Genomic DNA, 20,000 nt, shown 5'->3' on the forward strand with positions numbered 1-20,000 from the left:
ATACTTGAGACTTATGACTAGCAAAGCCGACTCGTGTGGCTGGCCTGGGAACGCCTTGGAATCCCGCTGGAGGAGATGGTTGAAGTGGCTAGGGAGAGGGAAGTCTGGGTTTCCCTGCGACCCCACCCCGGATAAGCAGTAGATAATGGATGGATGGATGCTCATGTACTAGGCCTTATCTAAGGACTAAGCAAAGCTACGCCTTAGGTGTGCGTTTGTGTAGGCCTTAGGATTGTCAAAAGTATCGATACTATCACATCGTATCCGGTAGGGCTGGGACAAAATATCGTTTGGCAATACATTGCGATACTGTCCGTCCCGATCCGCAGTATCGATCCATTAAGTGAGTATCGATACTTTTGGCCTGCACGACATATCTTAATCTGCCAAGCCGATAGGTGGCAGCACTGCGCCAACGCATCTTAGAGGCAACTCAAAAAAAAAGACATGAACTAGAGTGTAGCCTACTAGCTAATATGGCCTGCAGCAACCAAACACGAACGCCGCTGCCTCCGATGCAGCAATTGCGGGGCAAACATCTTTCTTTCTGCCAGAAATGTTTAAGGCCACAAGTGTATAGAAGTGCAGGCTTTAAGCTCAGCGTCGTTCGTGAGGCCGGCGCTTGCCGTGGCCGCTTCGAAAGAGTAAACTTTCGGCTAGAGCGCTCCACAACAGCACCCGAACGAAGCGCACGCCATTGAAAAGTTGGACTTTTTAAATAATTCAGAATAGTTTTTGCAGAGAATGGCTGGACTTTTTAGCACCGGGGTAGGGGAGCTCCAGCGAGGAGGCTCTCCAGCTTGGTGTGGACCATCGTGAGAAGAAGTGGTTCGGAAAATGGATGAATGACTACTAGACGTGTTTAAAAAGTAAGTCCTAACTTTCATAGATTAAATGTAATATATATAAACCTGCGAACAATTCAGTTTAAGAAAAGCCTCTCGGAAAGCTTTGCCTGCGTTTATTCATCTTGGGGATTTATTATAGAAAGAAACATGTGGGCTGCTCTTTTCCTTATTTTGTTTCAATTTTAAATCAGATGTGGAGAAACTAATCGTTTGATGTATGGTCAAATTGGGCATAAGGTGGAGATGGCCACGGTAATGTTGGTCTGGATCAGGGGTGCTCAAGTTCGGTCCTCAAGAACCCCTATCCGGCCTGTTTTCCATGTTTCTCTCCACTAACACACCTGATTCATGATCAGGCTCGTTATCAGGCTTCTGCAAAGCTTGCTGATTAGCTGATCATTAGATTCAGCTGTGCTGCAGGAGGGAAACATGGAAAACAGGCTGGATAGGGGCTCTCAAGGACCGAACTTGAGCACCCCTGGTCTGGATTGAGACGTTTTTTGGAAATTCCTAGCAATGTATGTACAGTATGTGCAATGATTTTGAATGGAAAACTTTTGTCTGATCCCCACTTTTGCCGATATTATTTACGGATTTACCAAGACAGATGGCTGACATTGATAATGCATGATAACATTGTTTTCCTGACTAAAAAAAACAACATGAGTGAGTGAAATATGATCCCTTTTTTTTTTTTTTAAATACACATGTTAAGGTTAATACTATACTATACTAATACTGTACAAAAAAATAAAAAATAATATATATATATATACAGCCCTAGTATCCGGATACGATATCACTTTATCATGGTATCGATAGCATCGATACATGGTATAGTTCCCACAGCGCAGCCGACTCGGCACGCAGAGTGTAGACAGTCTATGGCAGTCGGAGAGTCCACACCGCGACTTTGCTTGTTCAGCTACATTACAGCTGCTTTAAGTATGGCCAGTACGGCGGCAGGAGGACAAGAGAAAACGAGATGCCTTGTTTTTTTGTTATTAGCCATTAGCCGCGGGCACACGGTTAGCTTTATGCTCAGTCAATGTGTACCTGCTTCAAGTTGTGCCTCAGAGCGTGTTTACTACAACGGTACTCATTTGCAACCCAATAGGGGCAAAACTCACAGAAGAGCACATTAACATGCTTGTCTATATTCAGGGATGTGATTTGACCAAAGTGAAATTATCTGAAAATTTAGCCGGGGACCTGGGGGCCGCAGGCACCCAGCTAGGTCCAGGGTCACATTCAGTAATCAGTCACATTCAAAAACATTGGACTGCCTTTGCTTTTAAAAACTATCACTGAGAATATAATCATATCTAACTAATGTGATTACTAAGTTAACACATAAATAATGTTGAAGAGTTCAAATTTCATGAACAAATAATTGTATGAAATGAAATGAAATGTAACTCATATGAGAGCATACCACAAATGTCTTTGTTATAGCAGAAGCTGTTATCTGTCGGAGTCATGTGCATACACAATGAACTACTAATAAAAAAAAAATAATAATAAAATAAATAAAAAAAAATCGAAAAAAAATTTTTGGGGGGGGGGAGATAAAAAAAGCGGAATTCCGCGAATTAGCGGAAAAATCACATCCCTGTATATTGCAAAAAATCTTCCAACAGCATAGAAAATTCAGACCAGTGATACTACGAGCTTAGACAATTATCATAGAATAAAGTGCACTTTCTAAAGGCTTGTATGCCTTAATAAACGTTTGCAATTTTAAATTTTAGCCTTTTAAAAAATGTGTAGCTGAGTGCAAATGCAGAATTTGATGTTCATTTTTACTGATTGTTAATTTTTTTGTATACTTATCTTGTGGATTTAAAGGGGAAATAAACCAATGTGTGATAAAATGCATATTATGTAACACGATTTATAACTAGCTCTGTGTAAATTTGATGTTTAGACAAAAATGTCTGATGTTATCTTTTTAATTTCCCAGAAGTCAAAACATCGGGCAAAGTGTCCAAACTACGGCCCGGGGGCCATTTGCCACCGACCATCCATTTTTTTGGCATGCACATGGGTGGAAAATAAACGGGAATGAGGTATGGGGTGCAGAACTATGGAAAAAAGTACAGGGTGTGAAAATTACGGTGTCACATGTAGATGCACACACTCAAAATACAGATTCTGAAGCACTACACAATCAAGCGGTAGACCAGTTAGTAAAAGCAATGATAGTGCAGAGGGAATCCACGGTGGGCCTAGCAAGATGGGTACATCAGAAAAGCGGACATTGGGGTATCCAGGGGACCCGACAGTGGGCTCTGATTGAGGCATTGATCTAAAAATAGATTATGTAAAAACCGACAAAGCTGGAGCAAAAGTATGGGTAAAACAAGCGACGGGACCTCCCAAAGCAGGAGAAATTATAGCGCAGGGGAAAGATAGCGCTCTAAAAGTGCACCTGCCGCGTCGATCAGCGCATTGCCAATTTGGTGACAAAAAGTAGTCTAATTCTAGATCGCCCATGAAAGACTTCCAATTAAAAAAATCGGAGTGAAAAATTACCATGTAAGTATAAAAAAATAAAATAAAATCATGTACCATCCGGCTCCCGATTAAAATGACTACTGTTGCGCTATGCTTCCGTTCAGAATGACTCCCACTTTGAAGGTCTGCTAAATCTTCAACAAAACTAACAAAAACAAAAAAGGCAATGAAATTACACACAATACATGAAATCTGAGGTGGGAAAATAACATAGCTTTCGAAGCCAACAACACGGAAGTCAATGAAACCAGTTAGCTATGGCTACTAAATAACCACAAGCGAAAGTGTCGTTATTGGGTTCACAAGGTTGACACTAAATAATTAACTAATTAATATACTAGCTACTAATTTAAGTGTGGTATTTGAACACATACAATGAGCATAATATTCAGTTGAATTACACTGCCTACAGACACGTTTAGCTTGACGTACAACCTATTTTGAAGAATGCATTCTTAACTGTTCTCTCGTTAGTATTACATTAACACAGTAGTCAACATTACAAGACCACAAACGTAATACTTACATCTCTTCCCCTGTTCTTTTCGTTCTTATTTCTTTCATCTGTCCAGTCCAATCCACTAACGTCTGTTGAAACGACAGGTGCCGATATTGGCGTTTAGTGCATGCGCCATGTGCGAGGAAGGACCTGTTCAGTAAAGGTGGCTGCTACCGTGCCTGCCAAAATCCTCATGAGTAATATTAAACAAACAACAAACTACCATTTCACACTCACATTGTAAAAATATTTAGAATATTAAATAAATACAATAAATAAATAATGGCATACGAAGTGGAACTGAAGGTTGAAAAACGGTCCTCGAAAAGTATTACAGTGCATATACCATGGACTGATATGTTATGATAATTAACTATGCAAAAACGACTGCAGTGGGAAACAACGCAACAAGTCATGATAGGCTTCAAAGAGAGGCTATTTAGAAAATTGTATGAGCTCTCTAGCCTACCAGCAAACCTGTACCCGTTATTCTCATGTTCCATTTCCCATTACCCCTCTTCCTTAAATCAGATAAATCTTAACAATTTTAGTAAAGTAAATTGGGACCTCATAGGACAAGCAACTTAATTTTAGGGCTAAATTTTGAACACATTTGATAGGCTAAATACAACCCAATTTTAAACCTCTATTTTTGGGCTAAATTTGGGTCATATTGGGCGGGTTATAACACGACCCAATTTTCAACGTCCATTTTTGGACTCAATTTGGGCCACATTGGATGGGCTATAACATGGCCCAGTTTTCAACATCTATTTTTGGTCTAAATCAAGTCTAAGACAGACGGACGAGATTTAGCCCAAAATTAAACGTCCAAAAGACGTCTGGTGCTGGGTGGGAATTCTTTAATAAACACGTGAAACAAAAACGGCTCGTTTTACAACTTCCGACTGGCTGCAAGGAAATGTAAACAAACAATAAAAAAAGAAGGAAAAAAAGGCGGGAAAGCGGTATTTGAACTTGCACATTCGAGGCGATGCTACACACTTTGACACAAGCTGGTTTACATTAAGAGGGCGCAGAATTTGCACTTGAAGTTATCGCGCGATTCGCGGCAAAATAACGCTAGATGGCGAGTTGTCAGTTACGGCAAAAATAAGTCATGGATAAGACGCTTGCTGCACAGCGTGAGGTCACGGGTTCGAGTCCCGCTTTGAACATGAATTTTTTTTACAACTACAATTTATTGACAACAGCCTATATGCTCTGTGGGTTATTGCTAGGATAATGATGATCATGCCGATAACAGCCTGTGCTCTGGCGGTTAAGGTTTAACAATACCATACAACACCATGTTAATACTTGGGCGGGCCGCCCAAGTTATTGGCCACCACCCAAGAGGTTTTCAAGAAAATTTATTAAAAATATATTTAAAAAGAAAAAAATGTGTCGCAATATACCACATCACTTGTGAATCGTGAGGCTAGAGGAGACGTAGTAACAGGACTGAGACCCACCTCCCATCCACCCCGCCGGAGTCCACCCACCAAAGTAGTTTTCCAATCTGTGTGAAACACTGGGTTAGTTTAGTAATGCAGATTACGGCCTATATTTGGTGGTTCAATCGACAAAATGAAAACTTCATTAAGACACATAAGGAGGCAGGAACCACACCCAGTGTATAACCCGGTCCGAAGATTGACCAATCAAAACTGTTCACGGCATAATAGAGCTCGCAGGAGAGTTGCCGTTCACGGCAAAATATTTACTACCTAAACTTTGGTGGCTCAATCAACAAAATGAAAACTTCGTTAAGACACATAAGGAGGCAGCAACCACACCCAGTGTATAACCCGGTCCGACGATTGACCAACCAAAACTGTTCAGGGCATAATATAACTCGCAGGAGAGTTGCCGTTCATGGCAAAATATTTACTGCCTAAACTTTGGTGGCTCAATCAACCAAATAAAAACTTTGTTAAGACACATAAGGAGGCAGGAACCACACCCAGTGTATAACCCGGTCCGACAATTGACCAATCAAAACTGTTCACTGCATAATAGAGCTCGCAGGAGAGTTGCCGTTCACGGCAAAATATTTACTACCTAAACTTTGGTGGCTCAAATCAACAAAATGAAAACTTCGTTAAGACACATAAGGAGGCAGGAACCACACCCAGTGTATAACCCGGTCCGACGATTGACCAACCAAAACTGTTCAGGGCATAATATAACTCGCAAGAGAGTTGCCGTTCACGGCAAAATATTTACTGCCTAAACTTTGGTGGCTCAATCAACAAAATGAAAACTTCGTTAAGACACATAAGGAGGCAGGAACCACACTCAGTGTATAACCCGGTCCGACGATTGACCAACCAAAACTGTTCAGGGCATAATATAACTCGCAGGAGAGTTGCCGTTCACGGCAAAATATTTACTGCCTAAACTTTGGTGGCTCAATCAACAAAATGAAAACTTCGTTAAGACACATAAGGAGGCAGGAACCACACTCAGTGTATAACCCGGTCCGACGATTGACCAATCAAAACTGTTCACGGCATAATAGAGCTCGCAGGAGAGTTGCCGTTCACGGCAAAAGTTTCACTGCATAAACTTTAAAATTGAACGTTACCGCTTCAACTTGGATGTCTTCATACTGGATGTCTTCAAACTGGCTACCAGCTGGAGGCTCCACCATGGTAGGAAAGCAGAAACACTCCAATAAATGTCGACGATGTCAAAAAGTAATGCTTATTTCATTTGTAGCCGTTGTTTTCTTTTTCCAGTTTCAGCCACTCCAGGAAGTAACAGCAGCGGCAGCGCTGAAAGTCTTCTTCGTCACTTTCGCATGACATCTATAATGCAGCATTAGCGCCGTCCGTAGGTTCTATAGGTAATTACGTTCTTTGACTGTGAGCAGGAATACGTTTGGTTATGTAGACGGATTATCTAACTGTCAATCAACGTGTCCGGTTTCTGCAATACTTCTGTCTTGCACTTTGTTGAGAAATTCCATTTGATGGCAGATACATACCTGTCAACCTCTGCCGATAACTGCCCTTATAAATGATTATGATTCCCCTTACAAACCCCAAAAAAACCTTACAAACACCGTACGACGCATGTTTACTCGCGGTAACCAGACAGTGTAATAGAAATAACAAAGGTAATTTGCATACAAAGTCTTTTATTCAATTTAAAAAGTTTACAATGCAATAAACTGTGCCTTCAGTGCTTCCTATTGTAAGCCAATGTGCATGATTTAGCAGACTTTATCTGCTCTAATGAGGGTCTCACTTGTGAGCAACAGTTGTCACAGTTCAATTTCATCTGTAATAAAGAAGTAAGAGTGTCTGTTCCCATTGTCTTTCTGTACTCTGTATGAATTTTCCTCACATGGCTGAAAACCCGCTCGCTATCAGCATTACTGTGAGGAAGGCTGAGTAAAATTAGATACATCTTTCTCATCAGTGGAAAGCGATCCAGCCCCAAACCAGTTTTCATTTTGAACACATGAGGCCAAAATGTCTCTGGACGAATTGGTTGTCCATCCTGACTTTTCTGAGGGAGAAGATCATCAGGTATTAGTTGATAGTCTTCCCATTCATCTTTTAATTGTTCCTGATCAAAGTCTGGTGTAAACTTGTTTGCAAGCTTAACAATACTTGTGTAATCCAACATCTCTCTCTTTCTTGGGTCCAACACCACCAAGTCACTCAGTATTGTATTCTCAAATGGAAATTTTTGTATCATTTTAGTTACAACAGCCTCGTAGAAGGAGCGAACAGAGGGAAAAAAAGTTGCTTGCATGGCTGGTGTGATGCTTTGCCTGATTTCATCCTCCTCATTGGTGTCTTGGAAGAGGGCCTTGGTGCCCAAGCCAACAGCAAGCCTGCTATCTTCATGCTGCAGGCATCTGTTTGTATAATCAACTGCCAGCAGGCTATCAGCAGATTTGACATGTTCCATTTGCACAAATTTCACCAAGAGTTTCTTTAAGAGTCTTTCCATTTCTGGTAGCAAATCTCCAATCATACATGCCTCTGTTTGGAACACAATATTGAATTGATTTATTTGAGGCAGGATGAAGCTGAGGAAGTGGAGTGTGAGGAGAGTAACAGGGTCTTGAAGTCGATCATGGATGCTTTTCACTTTACCTGCCCTTTCAACATCCGCATGGCTAGCGAAGTAGCTTTTGAGTGCTTCGTACTGAGACAATGTTCTTTCAACCACTTTTTGCAAAGATAACCATCGTGTCGGACAATGCTTTAGGATTTTTTCTTGCTCGGAATTTGTAAAGTCCTGAAACTCTTTAAAATCCTCAATTCGTTTGGAACTATTTTTAAAAAAATAAAATATATCCACCAGCAAGTCATCTATGTTTACTGGCAATGTCTTCAGTCCATCTTTGACACACAGATTGCCAAGATGACAAATGCATCCAACACTAAAAACAGCCCCATTTTTTTCTTTTATCCTAGACAAGACAGAGTTTTTCTTTCCAACCATGGTGTTGCAATTGTCGCTTGCAAATCCCACAACCTTACTCCATGGAATGTCATTTTCTTGTAAAATGTTGTCAATAACGGCAAAGATTGATGCTGCTGTGCCTGATGCCAACTCTGGTAAATCGAGGAGTCTGGTATTTGTGTTCTCCCCATCAAAGAAGTGAGCTAACACAACAAGTCGCTTTTTGGTAGTACGATCATTGCTTTCATCAATCATGAGGGTAAATGGGTGAGCTCTGCAGTACTGAATGACGTCTTGGGTGTAGCCACGTGCAAGGCTCTCCTTAACAATCATCGTAGCCTTGGTCCTCCGACATGCAAACTCCTGCAAAAATATAATATTAAAATATAAAATTTTAATTTTTGACACGGTGCCATAAATGCTGATTCATTGTAGATATGAATGATACTAATAATAATAATAATAAATTACCTTAGCTGTCTGTGAATCCGGAAACATAACTTTCACCAAATCCGAGAAGTGGTCCGCAGCTGTGAAAGCAATGTTGTGCTCAGCAAGAAAATGGCAGAAGAGAATTTCCGCATTTGTCGTTTTGTGGGATGCTGCAGGATTTGCGGGAGAGACGAAGTGCTTGGTTAATGGGACATGTGAATTGTTTTTTTTCACATTCTCCACGTGTCCGGCAGTTTTAAAGTGGCTCTTCAGATCGTAAAATCCACTCGCAGCAACTTTCACGTCTTTATTGCAAGGGACACAGAATGAGAATTGAGTGCCTCTTAACGATGCTTTAATCCAGCCAGCATATTCACCTTGAAGTAACTCCCATTCTTTCTGGTGTCGACCCGATCCTTGAGTTCTTCGTTTCTTACTAGGTGGCTCCTCCATGCTTGCTTCCACGATATTTACTCTATGTATATCTACGCATGCGCATGTCAGCGCATTTTTTTTCCCCGTACAAAAGTCGGTGTACGGCGTACATGATTTGAAATGGTAAAAAAACGTATAAAATACGTATAAAACGTACAAGTTGACAGGTATGCAGATATCAGTAGAATGCAAGCAGGTTTAATATTGGTGTTCAAGGACCACATTTAATTTAATTTAATTTAATTAATTTTTAATTTGATTGACAGGTCAGTCGAAGTTGGCAAAAAAAAAAAAAAAAGTAAAACAATTCATTTTAATTGTACAATAAGAATTCAAATTTTTTATGTTATTTCTAATAAATGAACATATCATCCATCCATCCATTTTCGGGACCGCTTATCCTCACAAGGGTCACGTGGGCCTAATTAATATATAATTAATCCCCTTAGTCCCCTCCACACGCCGCCATCTCCGTGGTTTTTTAGGCATGAATCAAGATAGATTTTCCAATTCAAATCGGTTTTCGTGACACCACTCTCTAACACTATAAAAACAATAAAGTAACATTTGTAACACAAAAAACATCTGCGTTAGAGTGGGATCACAAAAACTGAACTGTGAAATATTGGGAGAATACTGTCCTGTGATATTCTAACAAAAAGACAGTACTATCACAAAAGTGGAATAGACATTTATGTATTTGGATTGAAGAAAATGCTTGAATGCAATAAAAAATAGTATAAAGTAGGGGTCACCAGCCTTGGTAACTCGGAGCTACGTATTTCTTGGGTAATTAATTAATGTGATGGACAACATGTTGAACATACACTTCTGAAATAACATTTGCTCAAATTACTTTTGATAATGTTGCATGGGCCAATAATAGATTGTCTCGGCCTCAGTCAGTTGTCTGGAACAGTACACCACTGGCCTCCAGTCGTCGTCATGGAGCTGCAACAGGACACTCCCAATCCCGTAGCTGGTTGCGTTGACTGAGATGTCTTCATGTTGACATTGTACACCGAAGTAGAAGACATCAGGAGCTCCTTGATTTTGTCATGGCTGCCTGCTGTGCTGAGCCTCACAACTCTTTTATGTTGACCTGTCCAAGGAGAATTTGATATACTTGCCCGAAATCCGCGTTATTCCATCCCTGACCAGTCAGCCAGCTTTCCCCGGAATGCACACGTAAGGTATGGCTCCTGGCTGTGTCGCGCTCCAAGTATGGCTGCAGGTCCCACTCCCCACACAGCTCCAATAGAATTGCACTTGAGTCAGTCATCATTATATGCTAAAAAGTCCTCTCGGTCTCTGAATACTTGTTCTCTTTGCACTGCTTCATTTGAAACTTCCTTGAGTAGTGCCAAAGCTGCCAATGTTAACAATATTTTCGGCAACAATTGCGCAACTTTCACTTTTTAAAAAAACAAACAAATTCCTATAGTTAAAATATTATCTTCTAATTAAAACATACAGTAGTTCTTGTGACACAAAGTATGTACTGTGCATAATGTATATATTGAGTCAAGGCAGGAGGGCTCTCAAACAGAATAATTTAATTTTAAAATAACAAAAAGACAAGCAAGGTAGAGGGAGGAATCAAAAGACTAAATGAGTCCAAATTCACATGGAAAACAAGCAGGACAGTGGCCCTCGAGGACCAGGTTCCCTATCCCTGCTATAGACTAAAATAATTGGACATCTGATGATTAAAATAAAAGTAAATGAAAATGTAAGAAAATGCAGTGTGGTCATCCCCCTTGATAAATATAACATATTTTACTCTTCTAGAAAGACTTTCAACAAGGTGGGGTCTGTAAACTTATGAGCACAACGGTAGACGTACAAAACCTTAATGTCGCTTAGTGTCACAAAAATGCTATGAATCGTCACCAAAATTCACATGCACATTTCTACTCATGTCAACTCCAACCTCTGAAAATATCTAAGCAATTACCACAGTATTTTCTATTTTATGGTAATTAATTTAAGTCTTCCCAGAGGAAACAAAATGGACAAATGAGACATGATTGAGTGTAGTTGTTAGTGTCTTTCTGCCATATTCATCAAAATTTAAACAAATAAATAAATAAAATCAATATTTCACTTTGTATGTGGTGAACTAATATAACAGTTCACTTTTTGGAACAAATTATTGAAATAAATTGACTTTTCCTCAATTTCTCTAATTACAGTATATGACCAGCACCTTTATGTGTATATGTCTAAAACATCAACAGGATTTCTGAGTGAAATATGGCAAGTATGCAAACTCAAACTTTTATAATAAATGTATGCCAGTGTTATGGGCATATGTGGGCGTTTGCTTCCTCTTCACGGTAATCTAACCACAACTTCATACATCTTGACACCACCCAAAAAAGCACAGAGGAAGCTCTGCTGGAATGTTTTGATACCACTGACTGGTGTTAAGTTTTCAAAGAGGTACTGTATGTTTAAAAAAGGAAAAAAAAGTACTATTTATTTATTCATAATTTTTCATTTTTTGTTAGTGTTTTTTTAACTGGTGTAAAAGCTGAATTTCTCCTCTGGAGTAAAAATCTTATCTTAAATACTGTATGATTATTACAAATAATGGTTTGTATTTTATATATGTGACATCATTGGTGTCTGGCAAACAAAACAAATCTTGGAGTTCATTACAATATACGAGACCATTATTGTCTAGAATTGTGCCAATTTACATAATTACATAATATACTGTAATGGCTTGTATGGAAAGAATGCAGTAATTGAGAATTAGTCAAAGCTAGAGAAGATAGGCATGATAAGTAAGCGTTGCTAAATGCTGAGCCCAAAATCAAATTTCAAATGGAATTCCAACTTAGTTTATCTACTTACTTTTTGGACATAGGTTTATGTATACTGAACAAAAATATAAACACAACACTTTTATTTATGTTCCCATTTTTTTGTGAGCTGGACTCAAAGATCTAGATTTTTTTGTGCGTACAGAAAAAGCGAATTCCCTAAAATATATAATCCATTCCACCTCACAGGTGTGGCATATCAAGATACTGATTAGACAGCATGATTATTGCACAGGTGTGCCTTGAGCTGTCCACAACAAAAGGCCACTCTGAAATGTGCAGTTTTATCACACAGCTCAATTCCACACGTCACAAATTTTAAGGGAACATGCAATTGGCATTGTTGACTGCAGGAATGTCCACCAGAGCTGCAATCCCTTAATTCAATGTTCATTTCTATACCATAAGCCATCTAAAAAGGTTATTCAAACAATTTGGTAGTGCATCCAGCCGGCCTCACAACCGCAGACCACGTGTAACCATCCCAGCCCAGGACCTTCACATCCTGCATGCTCACTTTTAAGATGGTGTTATGACCAGCCATCTGGACAGCTGCTGCCCCAATCGGTTTGTATAAACAAAGAATTTCTACACAAACTGTCAGAAACTGTCTCAGGGAAGCTCATCTGCATGCTCGTCATCCTTTTCAGGGTCTCAAACTGACTCCAGTTTGTCGTCATAATCCACTTGAGTGGGCGAATGCTCACATTGGATGGCGTCTGACATGTTGGAGAGGTGTTCTCTTCACGGATGACAGCAACCTGATCAATTCTATCCGAATGAGATGTGTTGCACTGCGTAAGGCAAATGGTGCTCACGCCAGATACTGACCCCCCAGATCATCACAAAGCAAAACTGCACATTACAGAGTGGCCTTTTATTGTGACCAGCCTAAGGCAAACCAGTGCAACAATCCTGCTGTCTATTCGAGCATTTTAATATGCCACACCTGTGAGGTGGAATGGATTATCGCGACAAAGAAGAAATACTCACTATTTGGGTATGTTCACTAGGGACGGGAATTGATAAGATTTTTACGATTACGATTCAGTTTTCAATTCGGGTACTCATGGAGTCCCCCAAGGGTCTGTGCTAGGCCCCGACTTATTTATATTGTATATAAATGATATCTGTTGTGTCTCAAAAATATTCAAAAGTGTCTTATTCGCCAATGACACAACTCTACTAGGAGGAGAGAACCTGAAGCAGCTTCTGACTACCGTGGAGAATGAATTGAACACATTAAAAAACTGGTTTGACTTAAAAAAAATATCATTAAAGTTAAACAAAACCAAGTTTATATTTTTTTGTACTAGACAAACCACACAACAGGTCAAAATTATGGTAAATTCAATTGAAATAGAAAGAGTGTATGAAAATAAATTTCTTGGAAGTCACACATAGATAATGTCAAAAGGAAAATGTCAAAAATTATAGGGATACTCTCTAAAACTAAGGATGTCCTGAATAAGAAATCACTATACACATTATATTGTTCATTATTATTACCATATGTGACCTACTGTGTGGAAATCTGGGGAAACGCATATAAAACAAATACTGATCCTGTTTTCAAACTGCAAAAAAGAGCCATAAGAATTATAAATCGATCAAAATATACAGAGCCAATTCATTCTCTATTTATTAAATAAAATACAATGAAATTATACCACTTAGTTGAATTTAAAATAGCACAAATAATGTATAAAGTACACAACAATCTACTCTGCCACAATACTCAGAAGCTGTTTGAAGTTAGAGAGAATCCTTATAACATAAGGGGTAAAAGTGTCTACATTTTTTTTTAAACAAGAACAAATATTAAGCAAAGGTGTGTTTCTGTAAAATATGTTAATTTGTGGAATGATTTTGGAACTGACCTGAAAAGATGTCAGTCACTTGCTGAATTAAAAAAGAAAATGTTTAAAAGCAAGTGTTTTGTTATTTTTTTTTTTTACTTAGATCAGTCATGAGCTGTTAAAAATGTACATATGCTGTAATTTCTTTGGATGTATTGGTATGAGTGTAATGAAAATTGTATATGTGAGTATGAGGATGTGATTTGTAGATGTATTGTGGTATGTGTCTGTTGATTTTGTGTGCATATGTCGCTGGCAAATGTGCATTTGTTAAAATGCACTTGTATATATGATTAGGTTTATACATGTACTTTTGTTGAAATACATTACCTTATTTTATTAGCATAAAACGAATAAGGGGTAGGACTAGATAAATTTTTAACTGATACGTTTTTAATTTTTAAAAGAAAAAACGATTTAAAAATAAACATAACTAAAACATTTTTTCATCATCTTCTGTAGGAATTTACAAAATACAACCTAGATTATTTTGTGACAACAGTGTCCAACTCCAGTAACATTTCAACACTCATAACTGAGCACTGAAAAATAGACGCAGTAAAAAGACTGGTGTGTGACTCTCGAGAGCAGATTCAGAATGTGTGGAAGTAGCGAGTGTTGCTTTTAAGTTATGGTTCGTTCTGTTCGTATTTGCACGTTTTGCAACCTTGACTGAATCCTGATGAAAAAAAGCAACAACAGTCGTGGGCCGCGGCGTTTACCTTTGCAAGCCGGCGCCGTTTAGTGAGATATGGGATTTAACATTAACAGTTACTAACGGCACATTTTACATCAAGGTAAACAGGCGCTAATATAGTTACCACGAGTACCTGATGATAGGAGAGAATGCTTGCATTGCTGACGGTAATTGCATGCTGTGCGTGCAAATGCGTTTGCATAGTGGTAGTGTTTCCTCCCTTAGACAAAATATCAAATTTGCAAATATTACAAGTTGGCCTTTTGTTAGCTTTTTTTGGAAGATATCAACAAACTTTCGAGCGTTTGTTGCTCAACGCGCACAGAAATGATGCGCGTGTTGTTACGTTATTGCCCCATCGTTAGCAAAAACAGCAAACGATGCCAAGGAATTGGAAAGGAAACACTGGGAGCCGGTTCTCAACAAGAACCGGTTTTCGATTTCCATCCCTAATGTTCACACTGCAGGGCTTAATGCACAATTGTGATTTTTTTGGGTGAAATCCGATTTTTTGAGTAAGCGTTCACATTACATATTAAATGAGACCTCAGTTAGTCTGCTGTGTGAACGTTATGTGTCCGCAAAGTGACCCGCATGAGTAGATGAAGATACGAAGTCACTCACAACATTGTGTATGTGGAAGTAAATACGAATGGTCCAGAGTGTCAGGGCCACGGACTTTTACAAGTCCGTCGTCGAGGCTAATATTTTTACCATCTCATATTTACAGAGGAGTGATGTGTGAGGAGTTGAATTGCCTGCTCACTTTCCTACCGCATGTTAAAAGTGAAGAGTTGAGGACAAGGAAAGCTGATTTCAATAAAGCGGCAGCACTTGCTCCGTTGTTTAACACTAGGGGTGGGTACCGAAGATTATACTTTTTGTGGTATGGACCGATTTGGGTCGGTACTTCAGAGCACCAATTCATGTAAATTTAAACGGTGCCATGTTTCTGTTCCGAAGCATGTCTTAAAGTTGTGAGTGTGCGGGAGTGGAAGAGTTGACGATTTTCCATGGCGCACTTGAATGCAACATTATACGTGCACCAGCGTACTGACGTCACCCACTCGCACAGGATTTCACATGCATGGGTACGGTTTGTCAGAGATCGCAGGAGTCCAGCCGGCGGTAGCAACCGACCGCCGCCTCGCTGTGCCCTGCAGCGTGCATGCAACCTGGTCCTGGCCGGGCCGTGAACGGCGCGGGGACGCTTACATTTCCAGGTTTGGAAACGAGCGAGATTTTTGCGCCGCCAAGCCAAACAAATATACTGCAGTTTATGAAATATGAAAGCCTCCTCCCCACGCAGAAGCTGGCATGTCCACGCACAATCAACGCACGGGAGGGAGGTGTCGGCGCCGATCTTCCCCCCTGAATGCAATCATGCTGGAATGTTGTTCATTGCACAGAACTTAAATTCAGACTGTGTTTTTTTGTAATATTAACTTATGCTTATTAATTATACTTCAATAATTGTAAAATGTTAAACCTTAATTTTTACTATTCCTCTCCAGCTCATTTAAATTAATTTTTATTTTATTTTTTATTTCTCAAGTATTCTATATTGAAAGGTAATTGTTAAATTGATTTAAAAAAAAAGATTTTACTATTAAATAAACAATGATAAACATTTACTACCACCCTAAATAAAATTTAGCAAATCAAAAAATATATAAAAAAGAGAGAGGTCAAAAGTACCAAAAATTTGTACCGTTGAGTACCGGTATCAATTCCCAGGTACAGACTATTGGAAATGTCAATATTTCAAATGTGAAAGGTACCCATCCCTCGTCACTACTCGCTACAACCTCTCCTAACGATGACGTCACGTTATTGCCGCGTGTAATAAATGAGTACACTTTGTGGCTAAATTACTAATATCACCACAAATGTCGACTTTATGCTTCATTTTCAAGTGGGATTAAATTTAAGTAAAACATTTACCCGCAAGAGGGCACAAGCCAGTGTCTTCTTGTGCCGCTCCCGAGCCCGGATTAATACAAAGGGTTGTGTACGGAAGGGGATCCGACTTAAAACTTTGGCCAAATCAAACATGCAAATCAAATATATGACTTCCATACCGGATCGGTCTAGGCCCAGGTTAACATCGACCACCATCGGTGCTGTTGACCTACAGGGTGCCGGTGGAAACTGGACTAATGTTGGTCGAAGAAGGAGAGAAGGAAGGTGTGTTCATAGGAAGAAAGAGAAGAGGAACACCAAGAGTCTAGGACTGAGAGTAGGGACTATGACAGGAAAAGGTAGAGAGCTGGTTGACATGATGCAGAGGAGGAAGGTGGACATACTGTGTGTTCAGGAGACCAGGTGGAAAGGGAGCAAATCTAGAAGTTTAGGAGCAGGGTTCAAGTTATTTTATCATGGTGTGAATAGGAAGAGAAAGGGAGTAGGAGTTATCGTGAAGGAGGAGTTTGTTAGGAATGTCCTGGAGGTAAAAAGAGTGTCAGATGGAGTGATGAACCTGAAGCTAGGAATCGAAGGTGTGATGATCAATGTTGTTAGTTCGTTTGCGCCACAGGTAGGACGTGAGCTGGAGGAGAAAGAGAACTTTTGATTGGACCTTGATGAAAGAGCATCCCTAGAAGTGAGAGAGTTTTCATTGGTGCAGACTTCAATGGACATGTTGGTACAGGAAACAGAGGTGATGAGGAGGTGATGGGCAAGTTTGGTATCCAGGAGAGGAACGCAAAAGGGTAGATGGTGGTTGACTTTGCAAAAAGAATGGAAATGCCTGTCGTGAATACTTTCTTCCAGAAAAGTCAGGAACATAGGGTGACCTACAAGAGTGGGGGTAGGAGTACACAGGTAGACTACATCTTGTGTAGATGGTGTAATCTGAAGGAGATCAGCGACCGCAAAGTAGTGATAGGTAAGAATGTAGCCAGACAGCATAGGATGGTAGTGTGTAGGAGGACTCTGGTGGTGAGGAAGACAAAGACGGCAAAGGCAGAGCAGAAGATGAAATGGTGGAAGCTGAAAAAGCAAGAGTGTTGTATGACTTTCAGTAAGGAATTGAGACAGGCTCTGGATGGTCAGGAGGTGCTTCTAGATAACTGGACAACTACAGCTAATGTGATCAGGGAGACAGGTAGGACAGTCCTTGGTGTGTCATCTGGAAGGAAAGGAGATAATGAGACTTGGTGGTGGAATGAGGAGGTGCATTAGTGGATCCAGAGAAAGAGGTTAGCCAAAAGGAAGTGGGACACTGAGAGGACTGAAGAAAGTAGAAAGGAGTACAGGGAAATGCAGCGTAAGGTGAAAGTAGAAGTGGCAAAGGCCAAACAAGGGGCTTACTATGACTTGTATGCTAGGTTGGACAGCAAAGGGGGAGAGACTGATCTATACAGGTTGGCAAGGCAAAGAAACAGAGGTGAGAAGGACGTGCAGCTGATTAGGTAAATAAAGGATAGGGATCGAAGTGTGTTGACAGATGCCAGTAGTGTGATTGGAAGATGGAAAGAGTACTTGTTCAGTTGATGAAAGGAAAATGAGAGAGAACGAAGAATAGAAGAGAGACTGTTGTGGACCAAGAAGTAGCAAAGATTAGTAAGGATGAAGTGAGAATGGCATTGAAGAAGATGAAGAGTTAAAGGCACTTTGTCCTGATGATATACCTGTGATGGTATGGAAGTGTTTAGGAGAGGTAGCAGTAGAATTTCAGTTTTTCAATAGGATCTTAGCTAGTGAGAAGATGCCTGATGAGTGGAGAAGTGTACTGGTGCCCATTTTTAAGAACAAAGGAGACGTGCAGAGTTGCGGCAACTACAGAGGAATAAAGCTCATGAGCCACACAATGAAGCTATGGAAAAGGGTAATTGAAGCTAGACTGAGGGCAGAGGTGAACATTTGTGAGCAGCAGTATGGTTTCATGTAAAAAAAATAGTACCACAGATGCAGTATTTGCTTTGAGGATGTTGATAGAGAAGTACAGAGATGATCAGGACTGTAAGACTGCGTTGAGGTATGCTGTAGGTGTGACAAAGGAGTTCAAAGTAGAAGTGGGACTACATCAGGGATCAGCTCTGGGCCCCTTCTTATTCGCTATGGTAATGGACAGGATAACAGACGAGGTTAGACAGGAATCTCCATGGACTATGATGTTTGCTGATGACATTGTGATCTGTAGTGAGAGCAGAGAACAGGTGGAGGAGAAGCGAGAAGCGTGGAGGTTTGCCCTGGGAAGGAAGGGAATGAAGGTTAGCCGTAGCTAGACGTAGTATCTGTGTGTAAATGGGAGGGACCCAAGAAGAGTGAGGTTACAGAGAGAAGAGACCAAGAAGGTGGAGGAGTTTAAGTATTTAGGGTCAACAGTCCAGAGCAATGGAGAGTGTGCAAAAGAAGTAAAGACGCGTGTGCAGGCAGGCTGGAACGGGTGGGGAAAAGTGTCAGGTGTGATGTGTGATAGAAGAGTTTCCGCTAAAATGAAATGAAAGGTTTATTAAACTGTGGTGAGACCAGCGATGTCGTTGTTTGGTCTGGAGACAGTGCCACTGAGGAAAAGACAGGAGGCAGGGCTGGAGGTGGCAGAGATGCTGAGGTTCTCTTTGGGAGTGACCAGGATGGATAGAATCAGGAATTAGTACATCAGAGGGATAGCACATGTAGAGGCTTTGGAGATAAAAGTCAGAGAGGCCAGACTGAGATGGTTTGGACATGTCCAGAGGAGCGATAGTGAGCATATTGGCAGAAGGATGCTGAGTTTCCAAATGTCAGACAGGAGGTCTAGAGGAAGACCAGAGAGGAGGTTTATGGATGTTGTTAAAGAGGACATGAAGGTAGTTGGTGTGAGAACACAGGATGCGGAGGACAGGGTTCTGGACTGATTCGCTGTGGCGACCCCTGAAGAGAAAAGCCAAAAGGAAAAGAAGAAGATTAAATTAAAGTCAAATATAACGTCATAAATAGCTCAGTGGCCTAGTGGTAGAGTGTCTGACCTGAGACTTGGAGGTTGTGGGTACAATCCCTGGCCAGGTCATACCAAAGACTGTAAAAATGGGGCCTATGCCGTCCTGCTTGACCCTCAGCATTAAAGGGTTGGAATTGGGGGGTTAGATCACCAAAATGATTACCAAGCGCGGCCCCTGCTGCTGAATTTCACCCCACTAAGGTGGGTGTGACAATCAGTGGTACTTTAACTTTAACTGTTAACCAAAACAACGTTACCAATTCACGTACTTCTCCAGAGTAATGCCCACCACCCATGCAGAGCGCATTTTGAACTTTTGATGACGAAGAGGTCGGATATGTGCGACCTGGCCATTCAGACTGTGGTCGCATTGCAAAAAATCGGATACGTATCCGATCTAGGACCACATATGAAAGTGACCCAGGTCGGATATAAAAAAAATCGTATTTGAGCCGTTCAGTCTGACATAAAAAAGTGAGATACAGGTTGCATTTGAGCAAAAAAAAAATCCGATCTGGGTCGCATTTGCC

At 40.4% G+C, this 20,000-nt stretch overlaps 3 protein-coding genes across 8 annotated transcripts in view; all 3 read right to left on the bottom strand.

Annotated features, from left to right (window-relative positions):
- LOC144043505 (mitogen-activated protein kinase kinase kinase 7-like) overlaps positions 1-6,659 on the bottom strand; it is a 97,423-nt gene extending 90,764 nt beyond the window's left edge. For 2 of the 4 annotated variants that reach the window (XM_077557382.1, XM_077557251.1), the window contains exon 1: positions 6,455-6,657. In XM_077557382.1, coding sequence (XP_077413508.1) covers positions 6,455-6,520 — 66 coding nt within the window. In that variant the 5' untranslated portion in view covers positions 6,521-6,657. Of the gene's footprint in view, positions 1-3,891; positions 3,954-6,454 lie in introns of all 4 variants that reach the window. The other 2 variants (XM_077557470.1, XR_013291126.1) reach the window with 2 other exon arrangements.
- A 333-nt stretch (positions 6,660-6,992) lies between these two features.
- Positions 6,993-9,673, bottom strand: LOC144044517 (zinc finger protein 862-like). The gene is made up of 3 exons (XM_077559023.1): positions 9,102-9,673; positions 8,764-8,894; positions 6,993-8,655 (listed from the first exon to the last, which is right to left on the bottom strand). Exons 1-3 carry the CDS (start codon positions 9,175-9,177, stop codon positions 7,051-7,053), a joined length of 1,812 nt encoding a protein of 603 aa, XP_077415149.1. The 5' UTR covers positions 9,178-9,673; the 3' UTR covers positions 6,993-7,050.
- A 1,022-nt stretch (positions 9,674-10,695) lies between these two features.
- The window catches only part of LOC144044373 (disheveled-associated activator of morphogenesis 1-like), a 143,239-nt gene continuing 133,934 nt past the window's right edge, over positions 10,696-20,000 (bottom strand). For 2 of the 3 annotated variants that reach the window (XM_077558900.1, XM_077558778.1), the window contains exon 26: positions 10,696-20,000. This exon is cut by the window's right edge and continues 448 nt beyond it. The gene's annotated coding sequence lies outside the window, so the exon portion shown is untranslated. The other variant, XR_013291274.1, reaches the window with a different exon arrangement.

Source organism: Vanacampus margaritifer, chromosome 1 (assembly GCF_051991255.1).
Source record: "Vanacampus margaritifer isolate UIUO_Vmar chromosome 1, RoL_Vmar_1.0, whole genome shotgun sequence".
Taxonomy (NCBI): Eukaryota; Metazoa; Chordata; class Actinopteri; order Syngnathiformes; family Syngnathidae; genus Vanacampus; species Vanacampus margaritifer.

What these genes read in the sequence shown, in the direction of transcription:
- LOC144044517 (XM_077559023.1), bottom strand. Translation starts at nt 9,177, where the DNA reads ATGGAGGAGCCACCTAGTAAGAAACGAAGAACTCAAGGATCGGGTCGA. An exon ending in AGAATGGGAGTTACTTCAAG is followed by an intron (nt 8,895 to 9,101) that starts GTGAATATGCTG and finishes CAAATCCTGCAG; the next exon opens with CATCCCACAAAACGACAAAT. An exon ending in CGGATTCACAGACAGCTAAG is followed by an intron (nt 8,656 to 8,763) that starts GTAATTTATTAT and finishes ATATTTTTGCAG; the next exon opens with GAGTTTGCATGTCGGAGGAC.